At 47.5% G+C, this 18,416-nt stretch overlaps 1 protein-coding gene across 16 annotated transcripts in view; it reads left to right on the top strand.

Annotated features, from left to right (window-relative positions):
• The window catches only part of BAZ2B (bromodomain adjacent to zinc finger domain 2B), a 2,602,315-nt gene that overhangs the window by 1,073,997 nt on the left and 1,509,902 nt on the right, over positions 1-18,416 (top strand). For 11 of the 16 annotated variants that reach the window (XM_069616356.1, XM_069616365.1, XM_069616369.1 and 8 more), the window contains 2 exons: positions 1,562-1,670; positions 1,911-2,012. In XM_069616356.1, the coding sequence (XP_069472457.1) occupies positions 1,562-1,670; positions 1,911-2,012 (211 nt within the window). The remainder of the gene's footprint in view (positions 1-1,561; positions 1,671-1,910; positions 2,013-18,416) is intronic. The other 5 variants (XM_069616370.1, XM_069616364.1, XM_069616366.1 and 2 more) reach the window with 1 other exon arrangement.

Here is an 18,416-nt window from a genome sequence, read left to right on the forward strand (position 1 = left end):
TGTAAGGCAGTAGGTTAAAATCTTGATATGTTCATCAATTTCCATATGTCGGGAAGAAGACAACGAGAGGGTGTGCTTAGCGTGTAAACCTCCTAGGAGGAACTATACATCTTTCGGAGTGGCGCCTATTGGGCCTTGGTTGCCCTCAACATGTCTGTGATTGGGCTTACTAGTGCTCTTTCTATTGCTACAGCAAATGTCCAGAGGACTCCAAACGTCACTAGCCACCATTTCCTATGCCATCTGATGCACTGCAACCCACCTCCGCAACTCTCTGGGGACAGTGCAGCTGACACTAGGCCAGCCACAGCGAAATTGACGTGTAGACCCCCAGGCCGCAGGGAGGGGCGAAGGTGAAGTCCTACACAATGTTAGGAGGAAATCATACAAAAGCCTCTCTTCTTGGAATCTTCCATGTGGCTCCCTGTAAGCTCCTGCATGCAACCTGCAAGGATCCACATATCATGACCTGAAGCAAGGTGTCCCAGCTCAGCTTCTTTCCTGAGGGTTTCCAAAGCTCCCAAGATGAGCTGCCGTTTGTGTGCCTGCCGGGCATCTCCTCCTAAGTGTTTGTTTTTATTTTTTTAACTGCACTTTGTTTTCAGTCTTCTCAGAATGTTGTACTGGCTCCAATTCACTCCAGGGCCCTCTTAAAAAAGGAAAACATTGGAGTCTGGTGTATCTCAAAAGTACAGCGCTAAAATAATTACACTGCAAAACTGTAAGCTACCCACTGGTCTCTAAGATCGGACAACTCCAATTTGCTCATCGACCTGTTAACAAATTGCTCATTTGTTTAGGAATTTGGCGCCTATGGGCAATTGAGTTTATAGTCTGAGTTTTACAAAATATAAATTATAAACATGTTATCCTCCTTTCCACCACTTACTGCTTCTACATGTCTTTCTATTTCCACACCATCCCGACTAGCCCCCCGCCATATACATTTTCTGTCCTGCCAGTCTGTGTCAAATTGGGTACGAGTTCACATCCATGTGATGCATCATGACTACTAATCGACCATCAACGCACTAAGGTTTAGAGATGTCTGTTATGGCATATCCCTTACACTCTGTATTGTTGATTTCAGGAGTAAATGTGAATTGCCATTGCCTTAAATGCAAATAGAAACATAGGTTAGCTGATTAAATGGGCGACTCCCACCTGATGTCAAATTATGGAAAAGTTATGATATTTTGTGTGATCAGATGAGATATTTTAGTCTGGTTAACCACCAGTTTGAACCCTGAGGCCTGAACAACTCAGCCCTTCATCCTTCTGGTGTTGATACATTGAGTACCATTTAATTGGGCATTAATTGGGCAATAACACCTGGTATTAATCTGTCATAAAGTGCTTTTTTAGGGCACAAATTGTTATATTTATCTTAGAGTAGTAGTAACAGTTTCCTTATGCAACATATTTACAACTGACATATATGTACATTTGTCTGTGGTCAATGTTGCACTTTATTTTTTGCACACTTAGCTGTATTCACAATATGACTTTCTTGTAAACTGCATTAGAAAAATATGAACTGTTTATTTTCTATGTTGTAAAGATGGCAAAGAGAAACAAGAATAAGGAACATCACCGGTCGCCTTCAAGGAGAAGTTTCTTACTTTGCTCCATGTGGAAAGAAACTTAGGCAGTATCCTGAAGTTATGAAGGTAAGTTATTCTGTAAATCAATGCACTTTCTAATAATAGATTCTTACTTTCTGGACCATGGTTTATTTTTTCAAAAATAGATTGCTGTGCTGGTCACCCCCCAAACAAATGCATTTCAGAAGTATATCTTTGTGGAAAAAAATATAAAAGCCAAATAATTGTATGTGTGTTTAACTATGTAAGAAAAAGTACTGGGTTGTAATTTTGAAAACCTGAAGTGGAAAAATCTAATTTTTTCAGTATCTCAGCAGAAATGGAATTATGGATATCTCAAGGGACAATTTCAGCTTCAGTGCAAAAGTAAGAGTGGGGGACTTCTATGAAGCCAGAGATGGACAGCAGGTATCCACTTTTTAAAAAAAGTCAAGTCTGTGATGGAAGCAAATATGAATTATTAAGTAGTATCTCCCAGATATCAGAGAACTACATGTTACTTGAGGACATTCATTCTTAAAAGCCATGCACGTTAGTTTTTAGTGAGCATTTTCAAATTCAGAATTCATAAACCCCAGGGAAATAAGATTTAGTTTTTCTCAGAATTGATCTTACTATTATTGATACAAGTAGAAATCATATTGCCAATGAAGATTGCCCATGCTTTAGCGCAGGGTAGTCTAGATTCTATTAAATACACAGAGGCATGCATTATGATTTACTTTCTTTTATTACTGCAACTCAGAACTTTAAATGTATAACTTTTAAATTTAACACATTTTGTTTCACTGAAGTAGAAACTGAAGAAAACCAAAAAGGGTCCAAAAGATCTGGAGTTTAAAACATACTATTAATACACCCATGAGCCTCCTGAGTCTGGTAGTCCTGAGGCTACAACCATAGAGCTATCAGTGCTTGCTCCTCTCCATAAATAGTCTCCCACTTGTGTCCTTTCATCTTTCTTTTGGCAGTGAAACAGTGCCCAAACTTTGAGCGAAACCTTCAAACAGCAACTGTTCCAACTTTTCTCCACTACCAGGACCACAGCTCTTGCCAACCGTGTCCACGCAGTAGGCTATTGCCGAAGCATGACTGACTAACTTCACTTGTCTCTTGTCTCAAGTCGTCTTTTTTTCCTTTCCTCCCCCGGCGACAGATGAGAATACAATCGTGAGGGTGGGGATACGCTTAACTGTGCACATTTATGAACACATTCAAATGCCCATCTCAGCGTATCCAGGGCGGGATGTAAAGCTCGCCTCTGTGTCTTTAATAGAATCAAGACTACCCTGCGCTATAGCATGGGCAATCTTTATTCTATGTCAAGACAGGAGGCGAGCATTATGCTTTTTCAAAGCTGTCAACTACACTGTTTGCAATCTGAGAGACAGGTTTAAAATAAAAGGTCTTAAATGTGGACTCGTTAGACCAATCAGCTGATTTCATAATATCATGTAGGGGAACCCCAGCAGGAAAGGCCCTGGAAGCCATTGCGCCCCTCGCAGAATGCGTGCCAAATTTAAATAAGTCTATGCCAGCCCATTTCATAACTTCTCGGACCCACCTATCAATCGTGGCCATAGCTACCATGTGGTAAGGCTGCCTATGCGCTATGAGCAGCTGAGTCACCCCCTCACTCTGACTGTAGCTAGCTCGTAATCTTTAATAAACTGAGATACACACAACTTTTTATTTGCTGGAATGTAAGGGTAAGCGATTATCCTGCAATCGCACTTTGTCCGTTTCTTAACGCTGAAGGCTACACCTTTTGGATATAATATTTTCCTGTCTACTTCTAAAGCCTTGACATCGGAGACCCTTCTACATGCTATCTGACAGGAGCATTGTTCGCTTTCCTGAAAGTTGGGATCGTGAAAGACTGCTATTGTCTGGCCATCGGAGAAGCAACTGAAAAACCTCTAACATCCCAGAGAACAGAGTATTTTGGTTCTGGTGGATTTCACAACTTTACTCCCTTGAGTAAATGCAGCACTGCTGGGTGGTCTCCTACTGATTTCCCTTCTACTTTATCATGTACTGCCGATATTGCCAATCTGTACACTCCTATCGTCATATTGGCGCACCCGTCCTGAAACATCTCTGCTAGGAAATTGAGCATGGTGGTGAAACGGGCTGAATACCAGTTGGACCAACGCTTCCAAACTGCACCATAGCTCCTAACGGTGGAAGGCACCCAGAAATCTCTAATGCAATCAGCAGCGAGCTGCAAAATGCCTGGCAGCTCCCATCTCTTCCTGAAACTCTGCCCTCTTCCACTAGCCGATACGACTGACTGCTGGGACCTGTCTGAATGTTCCGGCTGTGAGGTATCACCCTCGGGAAATCCGAAGAAAGTTCCATCACTACTGGAAACCCATGGCTGGGACTTCCACAGCGGGACTACCAGCCCTAGCTCTGCCAAATCTCTGCAGACTTTCGCTAGGACTCTCGTCAGCATGACGAATGGCAGGAACACGTAATGGACTGCTGCTGTCCACTGTTGCAAGAATGCTTCCGTTCCACTGCATCCTGGTCTAACCTCCAGTTGAAGTACTTTGGAGTCTGAGCTTTCAACCTGGAGGCGAAAAGATCGATGTGTAGGGGACCCCAAATGTTCTGAAATCATGGAAAAAACTGAGGCTGAAGCATCCAGTTGCTGGATTCTACGAGATATCGTGAGTTCCAGTCTGCTACGACATTCTGCTCCCCCGTTAAGTGTTGCGCTGTTAGCTCTATGCAATGTTGTAGACAGTGGTGCCAGAAGTCTTTCGCTAATTCCGCTAGCACGTTGTCCCTCCTAACTTGTTTATATATCGCACTGCCGATATGTTGCCCATCTTGAGCAAGACCCAACAATTGGCCCTGTCATTGGTGAAGGCTCGTACGACGAAGGATCCTGCTAGAAGCTCTAGGCAGTTTATATGCAAGAGAAGTTTGTCTGTGGACCACTTCCCTCCTGTCTGTAAGTTGCTGCATCTTGCGCCCCATCTGGCTCTGCTCACGTCGAACTCTATGATAAGGTCTGAAGTGTCGCTGAAAATTGCTCAGCTGTTCTAAGCTTCCATGTTTTGTAACCACCAATGAAGCTCTGTGAGTGCTTCCTGAACTAGGGTAACTGATTGGTTGTAGCCCATACTCCCCGAAGGTGTCTGATCTTGAATCTCTGCAGTTTTCTGTAATGAAGAGGCCTGGGAAAAATCGCTTGAATCGAGGCTGTCAATAGACCCACTATCCTGGCAAAATTGCAAAGCGAAATAGTCTTCTTCGCAATGACTGAGCTGAGCTCCTTCTTGATGGCCTTGACTTTGAGTCGGTAGTTCGAGGGACGCTTTTCTGGTGTCTATAACAAACCCTAAGAACTTTATCCTTTGAGCGGGACACGCTCTGATTTGCCTATGTTTATGATGAAACTGAGGGAGGACACCAGGTTGCATACCCATGCTACTTGGCTTCTTAGCACGGCTGCGCTCTGGGCTAGAATAAGGATGTTGTCTAGATAAATGATAATCCTGATTCCTCTCTCTCTTATGGCCACTGCTACTGGCCTCATTATCTTGGTGAAGGCCCAAAGGGCCGTAGCTAGGCCGAAAGGTAGACAAGTGAAACACCAGGTTTTGCTGTTTCATAGAAAACGAAGAAACCTCTGGTGCTGAATGCTATTGGGATGGTGAGATATGCGTCCTTGATATCTAGGTTAGCTAACAAGTCGCCTGTTCGCTGCAGGTCTCGGAGGAGATTTATCCCTTCCATCTTGAAGTGTCTGTACGGTAGCCATTCGTTTAGACTTCAGATTGATCACTGGCCTTAACTTCTCCCCCCCTGCACACTAAAAACATATTGCTGAGGAAACCCAGACCTTTCTCTCGCTCTATTGTGCCTTTGCTCACTAGACTGCGTAACTCGCTGTGGAGTAGCTCACGCTCTTCTAAGGGCATATGCATGACTCGGGATGCACTCCCTGTGTAGGAACACCTGTAAATTCTAGGGACATGCCTGCTACTGCTTGGAGCATCCATGCATCGCTGGATAACTTTTGCCATTCATGCAAGAACAGGAAAGTTCTTTCTCCCACTCTCGAGCCACCCTGGGTACTCACCACCTGCTGCAGCTTGCTGCCTCTAAGCTCCCCTTCCTCTGCGTCCTCTGGGGAAATGAGATCTAGCTGGGAAGAATGTGTCCTGTTGCCTATTCTCCCAGTACTGAGCTTGGGGCCCTTGAGGTCTGCGCTGCATGTTAAAGTGACCGAAAGATCGACCTCGGTGTCGTCCGGTCCCTGCAAAAACACACCCAGGAAAGATCTTCCTTATCGAGCTTTGCACCTTCTTTAAGGCTGAGTACGTCCCCACGAACTGAGCCATCTCCTTGGCGAAAGCTTCTCCAAAGAGGAACCCTTTTGCTCCTTCTCCTGCTTCTTATGAAGCTAAGTCGCTGAGCTTACTATCTATTTTAAGAAGCACGCCTCTTCTTTCAGACGAGAGGTCACAGTTGACATTACCCAGAAGGCATACTGCTCACTGCGCCCAACTTCCTAGCTCTTGAACATTGATTGAAGTGCCAGTGTCTTTGGCACTCTCTGCTAGGTCCATAATTTTTGCTAGAGGACCTGCGTGGTCTAACAATTTGTTTTGACAGCCTCTCCAAGCACGGTCTATGCCTTTCCGTATGCCCTTGGCTGTCTTTCAGGTCGAGATCTGGAGTGTCCATTACTTTGCCCGGAAGATCGGGTGTAGGGCATTCTGCCCTCCTCTTGGAGCGGACTTCCCTGTCTAACGGCGTTCTGATATGCTTAGACATATACATGGCCACTCTAGACGATGACACCCATTTGGTGGATTTAGCGTGTCTCATCGCTTTAGGGTCGAACATATCCCCCGTGCCATCTTCCTCTTCTGGGGAGGGTCTTCTGTGAACGGTTCTTTGAGGATATAATCTTCCTCTCCATCATCCGCTGAATAGTCGCCGACCTCTTTCCCTTCATTGTTCACTCCTGGGGTAGGTGGTTGTGGGTGTGGCTTAGTCGCCTTCAGCAAAAAGGCTTTCTTTAGCCTGCTGACAGGATCGACCACCTCTTGAGGTCTTGAGTTTACCTCCTCTTTATTGCTCGGGGGTGGGTCAAAGAGGGCGTCATCTTGTGAGCTTTCTTACATCCCTCTTGGTCAACTCCTGCCTGCAGGTGTCGGGCTGAGGTTCCCTCGTCTGTGCTATCTGATCTCCTTTTCATGGAGGCTCCTTGGCCCATCTTCTGCTTGCCCAGCAAGGCCTGTAACATGTCCAGCCGCTGTGAGAGGGGCTGCAGTCCCTGTGACACTGCCTTTGATAGGGAGTCTCCCAGGACTTTGTTAAAACTAAGGGATAAATCAGTGTCCCTCTCTGTGTTTTCTTCTGCCCACTCCTGAGAGCTCCATTCAGGAGAGGTACTCGGAGACTTTGGGGCCTTTGTAGTGGGTCATGGTTGAACCTGCAAGCTGCTAGGGGAACTCAGCCTGGCCCCAAGTATCTTAAATTCTTTTCTTTCTTTCTTTTTTAGTAGTTTGAATTCAAATCCAAATTCTGAGCTTGCTGATTGCATATTGTGCAACACAGAGCTCCGACAAGCTTTCAATACGGGCTGAAGGATGCCAGGAGTGACGCTGCGCTTCTGGCTGTCCTCCGGGTCCTAGCGCTCTGTTATTATGGCGGCTGTGCCTCGAACGCCGCAACCTTGAGGAACTAATGTGAGCGCGTTTGCTCTCAGCTCCAGCCCTTTACCTAGCCCTTTACCTAATAGAAAAACTGAAATTTCACTTGCCGCACACGCACTTTATCTGAGAGAAACTCATAAATACATACTCATTCTCCAATAGAAACATAAGATAAGCACACACAATGAGCGACTCTGCTCGTAAAAACACTCTACACACAGGCCTCTCTAAGAATGCAATTCACACAGAAATACAAAAAGGTGTACTCATCTGAGTTGCAGCAAAAAGAAAGAAGAGAGGATCTGGGTGGGGGACTATTTATGCTTAGGAGCGAGCACTGATAGGTGCGTGGTTGTAGCCTTAGGACTACCAGACTCAGGAGGATCACAGGGATTGGCAGTTTGTTTTAAACTCCCGATCTTTTGGACCCTTTTTGGTTTTCTTCAGTTTCTACTTAAGTGAAACAAACATGTTAAGTTTAAAAATTATACATTTAAAGTGTTGAGTGGCAGTAATAAAAGAAAGTAAAGCATAATGCTCGCCTTCTGTCTTGACATATAATTATCTGTGCTCCATATACAACCAGGTATTTATGATTTTCCATAATGCTCCTAAGATCTAACCAGACAGCTTGTAAATGTGTCTCTTCATGTGTGGAATGTTGTAGCCATTTACATCTTGATTCCCCATGTAGATATTGAACTTTGTCTCTTATGTTATGTTACTTTGCATTTATATAGCGCCTCCTACCATATGTTCTGGCGTCAAAGCACTTTGCAAAGGAGGAGTATGATTGAAAATTCAGTAGTGGTAGAGAGAAGCAAAGTCCTTCAGGAAGGAGAAGGTGGAGGAGCTTTGGGTACCACTGGATCAAATGTATTGTGGGACCCAACTGTATTCTATGGGGAGCCGCACCGAAAGGAGAGATAGCTGGAGAAAGGTTTTCACTGCATCAGGCATGTGTATGTAATGTATTCATTGCAGGGTGAGCTTGGACAAGCTATATGATATGATATGGCATTTATATCAACCTGTATACATGCCGACGAAAATGCCATAGGCCTGCAACTACATCTGGCGGGTGGGGGGAGTTGTATCTCAGAAATCTGAATTTGCCAGGTTTGCAAAAGATCCCTGAAAAGTGAGTACAAACAACCTCAATTTGTTTGCCTCATTTGTATCTTGGTTACCACAAGGATACAAATGAAGAAACCAAACAAATTGATGTTGTTTTTGCTCACTTTTTGTGTTGAAGATTGTTCTCATTTTACCCCATGCACGCCTTAGCAGCATCTTCTTTTTCATGCCACAACCATTCCCTTTAGCCACATTGGGAGAAGGAATTTTTTACACTAGCAGTAGTGACTATTTCTTTTTTTCCCTCCAAAAACATGTATTTAACCTACTGTGGGAAGTGACGAGTACATGAACATGGGGATCACATTTCAAAGAGACAAAATGACAAAGTATACAGAATGTCATATGTTCTGTGCAGCAGGAGAGGTCCACCAGCCCAGATCCCCACTGTCCCATAAATACTTAAAACCCTTTCAACCCTGACAACCCCATCCAAAAAGCATTATTACAACAATGAGAACTGTTACATAAGTGGGGGTTTGGCCACAATCGCTGAGCAGTTTTCCACAAAGTTAATGAAGGGCTTACTTGTCATGTCTCTACTCGCATAATGCAGTAATTTTATCTGCCACCAAGATGTCCAATATTTTTACCCACCACATCTGGACCATCAGGCCTTCCACAGATTTCCAGTTTTGGCTAATAGTTAGCTTACCCGCCAAGAGAAAATGCCCAATCATAGTGGCCATAGAGAGGGTATGAGAAGTATAAATCCAACACCAATCCCACAGTAAACATTTGTAATCCAACTACCCCATCCCCCCCCCCTCCGCCCAACCATTAACAGTGGTCGAACAACTGCAAAAATCAGACATCTAGAAACCCAATGGGGAATCCGACTTGGGAGGCAACAAAACTACCCTCAAACCGTACCCCACCTCTCCCAGCTCACCCACCACATGGACCCGAACCCCCACACCTCAACCTTTGTGCTGGGCTAGGTGAACCCACATGCAAAAGGAAAAAAACCTTCAATCTACAACACAACCGTACCGTCAGCAGGACTGCTCCTGTCTTCTCGACCAGATCTTTCACCTTCCTTCCCCTGCCCACCTTCATCCATTTTTGTGAAGCCTCCGATCTGGGACACAGGCTCCTTCACCTCTGGACAACCACCACCCGCCGCCCCAGCATTCAGCAGGTGCTTTGCTTCTTTTAGCGTCTGAAAAGTCCATTGCTTCCCTTGGTAAGAGAAATGAAGCTCAGTTGGGAAGCCCCACCCGTGGGTCACCTCCTTATTGCGCAACCATTCAGCCAGAGTCATGGAGGCCAGATCCTGATATCAGGAGAGTGACTTATTAGGGAAGGAAATGGTCAAAAAAGGTCTGGTCGCAGTCATTATGTATTCCTTCAATTTAAAGAAGTGCCCACAAGGCACTACATCCGGAGGTTTGTCCTGGGATGTAGAAATTAGAGTCCTGGTACAGTGAGTCCTGTACAGTTAGATTGCAGAGTCCTCAGGCAGGTCCAAAATTAATCGGAAGAAGTCTGTTAGTCGTCCCGTACCGCTGAGTAGATACCACAAATCCGGATATTATTCCTGCAGGATCAATTCTCCCCATCCTCCTGCTTATCGTCCAGGGCATTGCAGCGCACCAGCACTCGCACACCTCATAGGACTGTTCGCATAGTGTCTTCCATCTCTGAAACCTGTTGTTCAGCTTCAGAGACTTTTTTATCTAGCGCAAAGATCTTGTGGGAAAGTTTATCACTGCTTTTGTGGATTTCATTATGAATTTCCGCTAGTAATTCTTGACATTCCGATTTGGTAGACATCTGCATCAGCATAGCTGGAAGCGGATCGGCCCCATGGATCTGGGCCTTCACCAACTCAATGCGCCTGTTATTGTCAGCAGTTTGGAGCAATACAGAGATGTCTCCCTACTTGCTCAGCTTGGGGGCTTTTAGCCATCTTGGAGGCCGGAGTCAGAAGAATCTATGAGTGGATCCACTTAAGTCTCTCCATGACGAGGTTCACCCCCTATCAGTGACTCAAACCTACGCACCTCAGGATACCCCGCTCTGAAGACACCAGACTGCAAAGCTGTCTCTACAAGCAACATTGGGCACGCGAAGGACACAAGCGGGTGAACTGCACTACCGCCAGTATGTGGGCACTTACAGGCTTCCGCTACATTCAGCCACTCAATGGAAGATTTGTCCTCTAAAGGTTCCTCAGGTACAGCATACTGTAAACTGAGATGCCTCAAGATGTTATAGTTGTTGCTGTCACTGCTCCACGGGATGTTATCAGTGAAAAATTGCTATTTAAAAAAAGAAATGTATTAGCATTTGGTTTAAAAAGAAAGGAGAACTACAGCGTTCTCGTTTCTTTTTAAGCTAAGAGAAGAACAAAGAAAATATACGAAATAGAGAAAAAAAAGAGAAAAAGCAAAGAAAGAAAATAAACACTGCAGAAAAAAGAGAAAAGAAATTTGACCAAAGCGTTCAGCTAAGGGCAGGCCCCATCTTTCATAGTACCTATCTTCCCCTAGGAAGAAGTAAAAGAAAGCAACCTCTGCAGGACGAGCACCTATTATTGTGATTTTCCTCTAGGAGGACTCCTCAATAACCACAAATGCTTCTTTTAAGAAGCCAATAGCGCCAGTGTTACCGAGATTCGTTCTCCCAACATTAGTCTTGACCAACAGTCATTGGCTGTTAAAGTTGAGGATAGATTAACACATTTCCCTAGCCATTTTGTCCTTAAACCTTTCAAACCAGGGCATATTAGTGTCAAATGGTACAGAGACTCTCTTTTGCATTTACACAATCTACATTGAAAGTCACGCTATTCTTCCTTCTTTCTTACTTCATGAGTTCTTTCGTTGGAATCCAGTCATATAGATTGGAACTGTGCCCCTGGCCCTTCTATCAAGAAAATTGTTTCACTAGAGTTTGGAATTTTGCATATGTTCTAATGTCTCGATCCTTTCTGTGTCATACAATTTCCTTACTCCTACGTCCCGTCCCCTCTCCTCCATACTGCATGGGTAGTCCCTCTTTAGGGACGGGAGACGGAACCGTTTTCACCAGAGAAAACCTTCTTCCCCCTTTAAATTTAGAGGCGCGCAAGGGTGCAGCCATGGGAGCAGGCGCCCCCCTGACTCCGCCCACTGGCGACACTCCCCAGTCCCCTTTTCCGCATCGACGGGAACGAGCCGCTTTCACCCAACACTCCTAGGTTTGGCTTTGGCCTTGTAATACCACGCGCGCTTCCCTGGGTACTTTTTCTGTCTTTTCTGTCTAATTAGGTACTCGGTCATCTGGCGCCACGCTCCTCCCCAGCGTATGTCGATGTCAGCGGGCTTCAACAGGTGTCCAGCCTGCAAAGGGCTCTTCCCTACGCCTGACCCCCACGCTCTTTGACTCTGCTGTCTTGGGCCCAGTCACGGCTGGGAGGGGTGTACCGCGTGTAACACGCTTATACCGCGTGCTCTGACGAACTGGTTAGCTTGGTGGAGGGAGCTCTTCGAGAAGTCGCCTCCAGAGTACTTGAAGGACTTCGTCAGACACAAGTCTAGTCCCCAGGTAGGGTCACTTTTTTCCATCGCACCCCGCAAGGGTGACTCCTTGCCAAGGAAATGTCTGAGCGGGAGGGACTGTTCAGGTACTCGCACCAGCACAGGTTGCAAGGCTGCTTCAGCTACCGGCCGCCAGGCTGAGCGGTCATTAGATTCTTCCCAGGACAGTGCTGAGGGACCGCAAGGTTCTTTTACCGGGTGTCAACTAGAGGGGCTACGCCCTTGTATCGGACAGATGTCTGAGGGGGCACCTATATGCAGCACTACCGGCAACTTGAGGGCAATACACCTACCGGGCCCCGTCTTGAGGTGCAGGTTAGGTCTCATGCTCCACCGCCAAGAGTCCTGCAGGTGGCTGGGCACAGTGAGGCAAGCACCACAATTTTGTCACGCAGCCTGACAAAATGGCCACAGCGCCAGAGAAAATGGCTTATAGTCCGATACTGCCCCTTGCTGCGGTGCAGGTGGGAGAATGAGGTCCAAGGTGGCACTGGTCTCAACCAGGTACATGGCCTACAGCTTATCCGTCAGCATCGCAGGGCAGATATATCCCACAAGCTGCCCCAGCAGCCGTCCGCTACCCCGGCAATACCGGCCTACAAGGACAGGTTTTAAAAAAGTTCCTCACACTCAGATCTCTTCAGATGGGGGCCATCCTTCGGGATGTGATCAGGGACATGCTCCCTCCGCCTGTGCCTATAGTCATTCCTCTTATCGCTCCAGCACCGCAGGCCCCTGCTGCCCTTGCCGGGTCCTTCAATTCCGGCTCCCCTGCCTACCACAGTTCAGGCGGTTCCATACCGGCCTCCGCAGAAGCCACCAGTTCTGGTTCCTACACCGCCGCCCTCGGCGCCCAGCACTCCTCCACCAGTTCCGGACCAACCGGATACCCTGGTGGACACAGACTAGTAGGAGGACCCTGACATGTCGTCTTCATCCAAGGCCTTCCACGACCGGCTCTCGGGTTTGGCAGTATCTTTGGGGCTTCCTCAACCCAAGGTCGAACAACCGGAGGCGGGGATCCTGGCCGAGGTCCTCACTCTACGCCCAGCGGATAGAACAGGGATCCCGACTCAGAAGGACGTTGTTGCCTTGGCCAAAAAGGGATGGCTTAAACCCCATTCGGCCCAGCCTGTCAATCGCTGCCTCAACGCCAAATATAGGCAGTTGGAAGGGCATCCACTATTGCTGTTGGCACACCTTCAACCGCACTCTTCGGTGATCACTGCAGCTTCACTCTACTCCAAGCCTCAGTCGTCCTCAGCGCTTCTAGATCTTGTAGGCTTACAGAAAGAAGGTTTATTCCAACGCCTCACTACACCTTTGTCAATCCAACGCAGACACTATGCTGGCAGCCATTAACCAGAAGCTCTGACCGGAAATAGCTGACTTCCTTCCAGAACTTCCGGTGCAGAGCCAGGCACGTTTCAAGGCGGGCCTGGCAGAAGATAAATTGGTGGTGCAGGACATCATGGAGTCCACTGTTGCGCACATTGACACCTCAGGCCCTGCCATCTGCATTGTCACGGACATGAGAAGGACTGCCTGGCTACAGGCTACCAAGTTCAACTAAAGGAAAATGGAAAAATAGCTTTGCTACTCTTACTGGACTTGTCGGCAGCGTTCGACTTGGTGGACCATGCAGTGTTATGCAACCACCTCCAATCTGCCGCCAACTTCACCAAAGATGCTATAGCTTGGGTCCAATCCTTCTTAGCTAACCGGACCATGAGAGTCTTCGCTACTTCAGCCTCTGCCGGCCCCATTAAAATAACCTGCAGGGTCCCACAAGGTTCCTGCGTCTCCCCTACTATGTATAATATCTTCACCAAGCCTCTGTTTGACAAGTTGGATAGACCGGGTGTCACCTACACTAATTATGCAGATGACACACAGATCCTCACACCCTTTTCAGGCAACTTCGAGACTGACTCAGCCTTGGTGAACAAAATATACACCCTCATTCAGGCATGGATGGCATCCCATGGCCTCTGCCTGAATGACGAAAAAACGGAATTACTAATCTTAGGTTCTGAAGCTAATATCCAAAAACTCAGCCCAAACTACACATCCTTCAACATTGATAACAACCCTATCAAGGTTATGTCTGTAGTTAAAACTTTAGGATTCTACTTAGACTCCTCTCTCACTCTTAAAAAGCAAGTCAATTCCCTTGCCTCATCCACAACGTACACTTGCAAACTCATGAGAGCTTCCAGACCATACCTCTCGAGAGCGAGCTGCACCACACTAGCCAACGCTCTTATCATGTCAAGATTAGATTACTGTAATGCCCTGTACTCGGGAGCCAACAAATACATTACAGACAAAATCCAAAGACTGCAGAATAACGCCCTAAGGGCAGCATTGAACATCCCTTACAGAGAGCATATTACCGAATTCAGGAAGGTGGTTAACTGGCTGAAAATAACTGACACAATTATCCTCAAAACAGCATCCCTCACCTCCAAATGCCTGAATAACCTAGCTCCCCCATACCTTATGGATAAAATTACCAGGAGAACAGCTACCCGCCCTACGAGATCTGCTAACTCATTTATGTTAGAGATTCCTAGGTTCAAACGCTCGACAGCAGGAGGAACCAGTTTCCCTGTTAAAGCGGCACAGTGTTGGAACAAATTACCGGTTGACCTCAGACTAGAACAAGCTGCCTGAATGAGGGTGTATATTTTGTCCACCAAGGCTGAGTCAGTCTCGAGTAAAGATACTCAATTGGCTACACACTAACGACACCTAACTGCCGAACTACACTTCTACCTCTCCAACCCCTACACAACCCTTTGTTCCCTCAAACTACACTGTAGATTGGTTAACTATACACGCATGGTCGCCTGTTCTGTCATATTTGCATGCACCATGGATACACGTTAACATAGACATGTAAGGTTGTATATACATATCTGTATATGTATGTGTGCATATATTGTTACTCACGATAATGCCTCCTTGACTTACCAAGACCATTGCTTCGCATTTAATGTATCTTGTACTTGTATTTTTGCTCCTACTGCAATCACTGCTCTATGTATTGCTACCTTGTACTATAACTAACTAAGATTTCTTGTTTCTGTTGCGCCTGTCTACCTAAGGGCTTGGTGCGCATTACCAAACAAATAAACAAACAAACCAACCCAGACGTCCTGGAATGCATATTGGACCTTCCATTTGAGGTTGTCGATCTCTTTCATTGCACCGCCGATGAGGAGCTAGATAAAAACAAAAACAGTCCCCAAACTGCAAAGTCTTTATCCTCACGAAGGCCACGCCCCAAGGCATTCACCCAGTCACATCAACGCTCCGACAAGGGGCGGGCTTTCGGCGGGTTCCAAGAACAGAGGTCGAGACAGCCTGACCGTTCTCTGAGTCAGCACCAGCGTAAACATCAGAAGGGGGGAGCAAGGGCTTCTTTCAGTCCCCCTCCTCTGCACCAGCCTCAGAGGGAAAGAAGGCATAATGCGCCCCTTCGGGTCCATGCGTCTCCGGTGGTCTTGGCGTCAGAAGTTCGCGCATTTTTAGCATCAGAAGTTCGCAGATCACTGGATCCTATCCGTAGTGTCAATGGGTTACCGCCTACTGATTCCTTCCTCTCCTCCCTCCTCCCATCCAACTCTGCTGGCGGAAATTCGTTCTTTCGTAGAGAGCCAGGCAGTGGAGGAAGTCCCAGCTGCCCAGCGAGGCTTGGCCTTCTACTCCAGGATTTTCACCATACAAAAGACCACCAGGCTAGCCTGAGAGTTGTGTTGGACCTTTCTACCCTGAACCTCTTCCTCCCTCTTCAAAATTTCAAGATGGTTATGCCAGCGCTTATTGCATAGACACTCTGCAGGGGAGATTGAATGTGCTCCCTGGATCTGAAGGATGCGTATTTACACGTCACAATTTGGCAGCCTCATCGGTCCTTTCTGCGGTTCAAGATCATGGGCTTCCATTTCCCGTACATGGTTCTACCCTTCGGCCTCAACTCAGCCCCCAAGGTCTTTACCAGGCTCATGAATGCGGTTGCAGCCCATCTCAGGGCCCAGGGTCACCATGTCTACCCGTACCTGGACGACTGGCTCATCAAGGTGAAATCCCCAGAGGCGGTTCACCACACGTCCTCTGCCCTTATGATCACACTCCACGAACTGGGATTTTCGATCAACCTCAAAAGTCACAGCTGCTGCCTACACATAGCCTGGCTTTTTTGGGCCTCGCCTGGGACACGAGCTCCGAGAGAGTTTTCCCCTCGGAGGACAAGATCACGGCCATCAAGAGGGCCACAGGTCATTTTCTCAGCAGAGAGGTGACCTCAGCCTGGTTGTACCAGCACCTCTTGGGCATCATGGCAGCGTTCCTACTGGCTGTACCTCACATGAGACTCAAGATGAGGAGATTACAGCTGCACTTCGCAGTCTCATGGAATCAGGAGCGGGGCTCCCAAGCGGAGCTTGTCAGCATTCCTCTCTTTCTCCACCAGGACCTTGTCAGGAGGTCCAAGGACTGCAGACGGGCAAGCCCTTCTGGCAGGCAGCATCTCAAGTCACCATCACCACGGATTCCTCCCTGGACGGATGGGACGCTACCTTGGACAACCACAGCGTCCATCAAGTCTGGTCCCTTCAGGAGCAGGTGTCCCATAACAACTGGCTGGAGCTGAAAGCTATCTGACTCGCTCTCGCGGCCTTCCTGATGCTTAGCTGCGTCAAGGTGGCCCTCATTCAAACGGACAACTCCACCAGCATGTATTACATGAACAAGCAGGGTGGCTCCCGGGGGAGTCCAACCTGGAGGCAGAAAGGCTCAGCAGAGCCAGAGCAAGTCCTGCTGGGGATCTATAGCAGATTGGGGCATCCACAGGTAGATCTCTTGGCCACCTGCTTCAACAGGAAGTGCCTGCAGTTTGCGTCTTGGCAGGGCCAGGGCCCCGGCTCCCTGGGCTACGCTTTCCAGATACAGTGGAACAGCATGACAGCATATGCATTTCCTCCCACACCCCTGGTCCACAGGGTGTTGTGCAAGATAAGAGAATTGTCACCTCAGCATCATTCTGATAGCTCTGTGGTGGCCGGCGAGACCATGGTTCTCGTAGCTGCTCAGCCTCTTGGACAAGCCTCCCATTCACCTGCCACTGTGCCCGGCTCTCCTTCTATCCCAGCAGGGGGCCTTGGTCATCTACCCAGCCTCGCAGTGTGGTTCCTGAGCAGGTCACTCTGAAACACCTGGGGCTGTCCCAGGCTAACCTAGACATTATTCAGGGCACCAGGAGTGATGCTACTAGGAGCCAGTACAAGAGTAAATGGTCTAGGTTCTGTCACTGGGGCAACTCTAAAGAGATTGACCCTCTTACTTGCATGTTGGACGACGTACTAACCTTCTCTGCACACCTCGCACACACAGGGCTGCAAATAGAAACATGCTGCACTTACCTGGTGGCCATAGGAGCACACCGGAATTAGGAGGAGGAAGTCTTCTCTACCTCTAACCCGTTGGTTAAGCGGCATCTGGCAGGCCTCACCAGGCTCTACCCGCCCATTAAGAAACCACACCCGGTGTGGGACCTCAATGTAGTGTTGGGCTCCCTGGCGCACAAACCTTTTGAAACCCATAACGTCTGCCGACATCAGGCTGGTCACCATTAAAACTTTTGGTGGGTCTGACGTCTGCACGCAGAGTTAGCAAGATCCAAGCGCTAGTGGCTTCAGAACCATACCCTAACTTTCACAGAGATAAGGTGGTCCTGAGAAAGCATCCAGCGTTCTTGCCTAAAATAGTCTCTTCTTACCATCTAAACCATGAGATAGTTTTACCTATGTTCTTTGTGGATTCTAAGGATGATGCTCAGAGGGTCCTGCACTGTCTGGATATCAGGCAGACTCTGAAATTTGGACAAGACCAAGAGCTTCTCCAAGTTGAATGCTCTCTTTGTCTCCTTCAGGGGGGGGTGGGTCAAGGCTGTGTAATCAGGCTTCCAAGGCCTCTATAGCAAGATGGATGGTTTCGGCCATGAAGGAGCCCTATGAAGGGCAGCACAAACCTAACATGCATGCCCACGCTGTCAGAGACAAGGCCACGGTGGTCACATTCCAGAGACACGTCCCATGGCGGTCATCAGCAGGGCGGCCACATGGCCCACTCCTTCAGCCTTCTGCAAGCACTACTGGCAGAATTAAGGAACTTGTTTTCTTAAGGAGGGTCACCCCTCCACCCTGGGGCTACATTCAGTTGTAATTGCCCATGCAGTATGGAGGAAAGGGGACTGTGGACTAGGAGTACGTTAGTCACCACAGTGAGTCATTTATAATTTTTACCTGGACTGGATTCCCCAACAAAGTCGCTTCAGTTTCGTTCAACTCTTTCAGTTTGGCGATACATGCCTCACTCCAAGTCCTCAATAGTTGATCTGTGGTGCCATAGGTTTACCTATGGCTGCAGGCCCTCCATCATTGTTCTCCATGCAACAATTTATGAAA

This window comes from Ambystoma mexicanum, chromosome 9 (assembly GCF_040938575.1).
Source record: "Ambystoma mexicanum isolate Mex_15411 chromosome 9, UKY_AmexF1_1, whole genome shotgun sequence".
Classification (NCBI taxonomy): Eukaryota; Metazoa; Chordata; class Amphibia; order Caudata; family Ambystomatidae; genus Ambystoma; species Ambystoma mexicanum.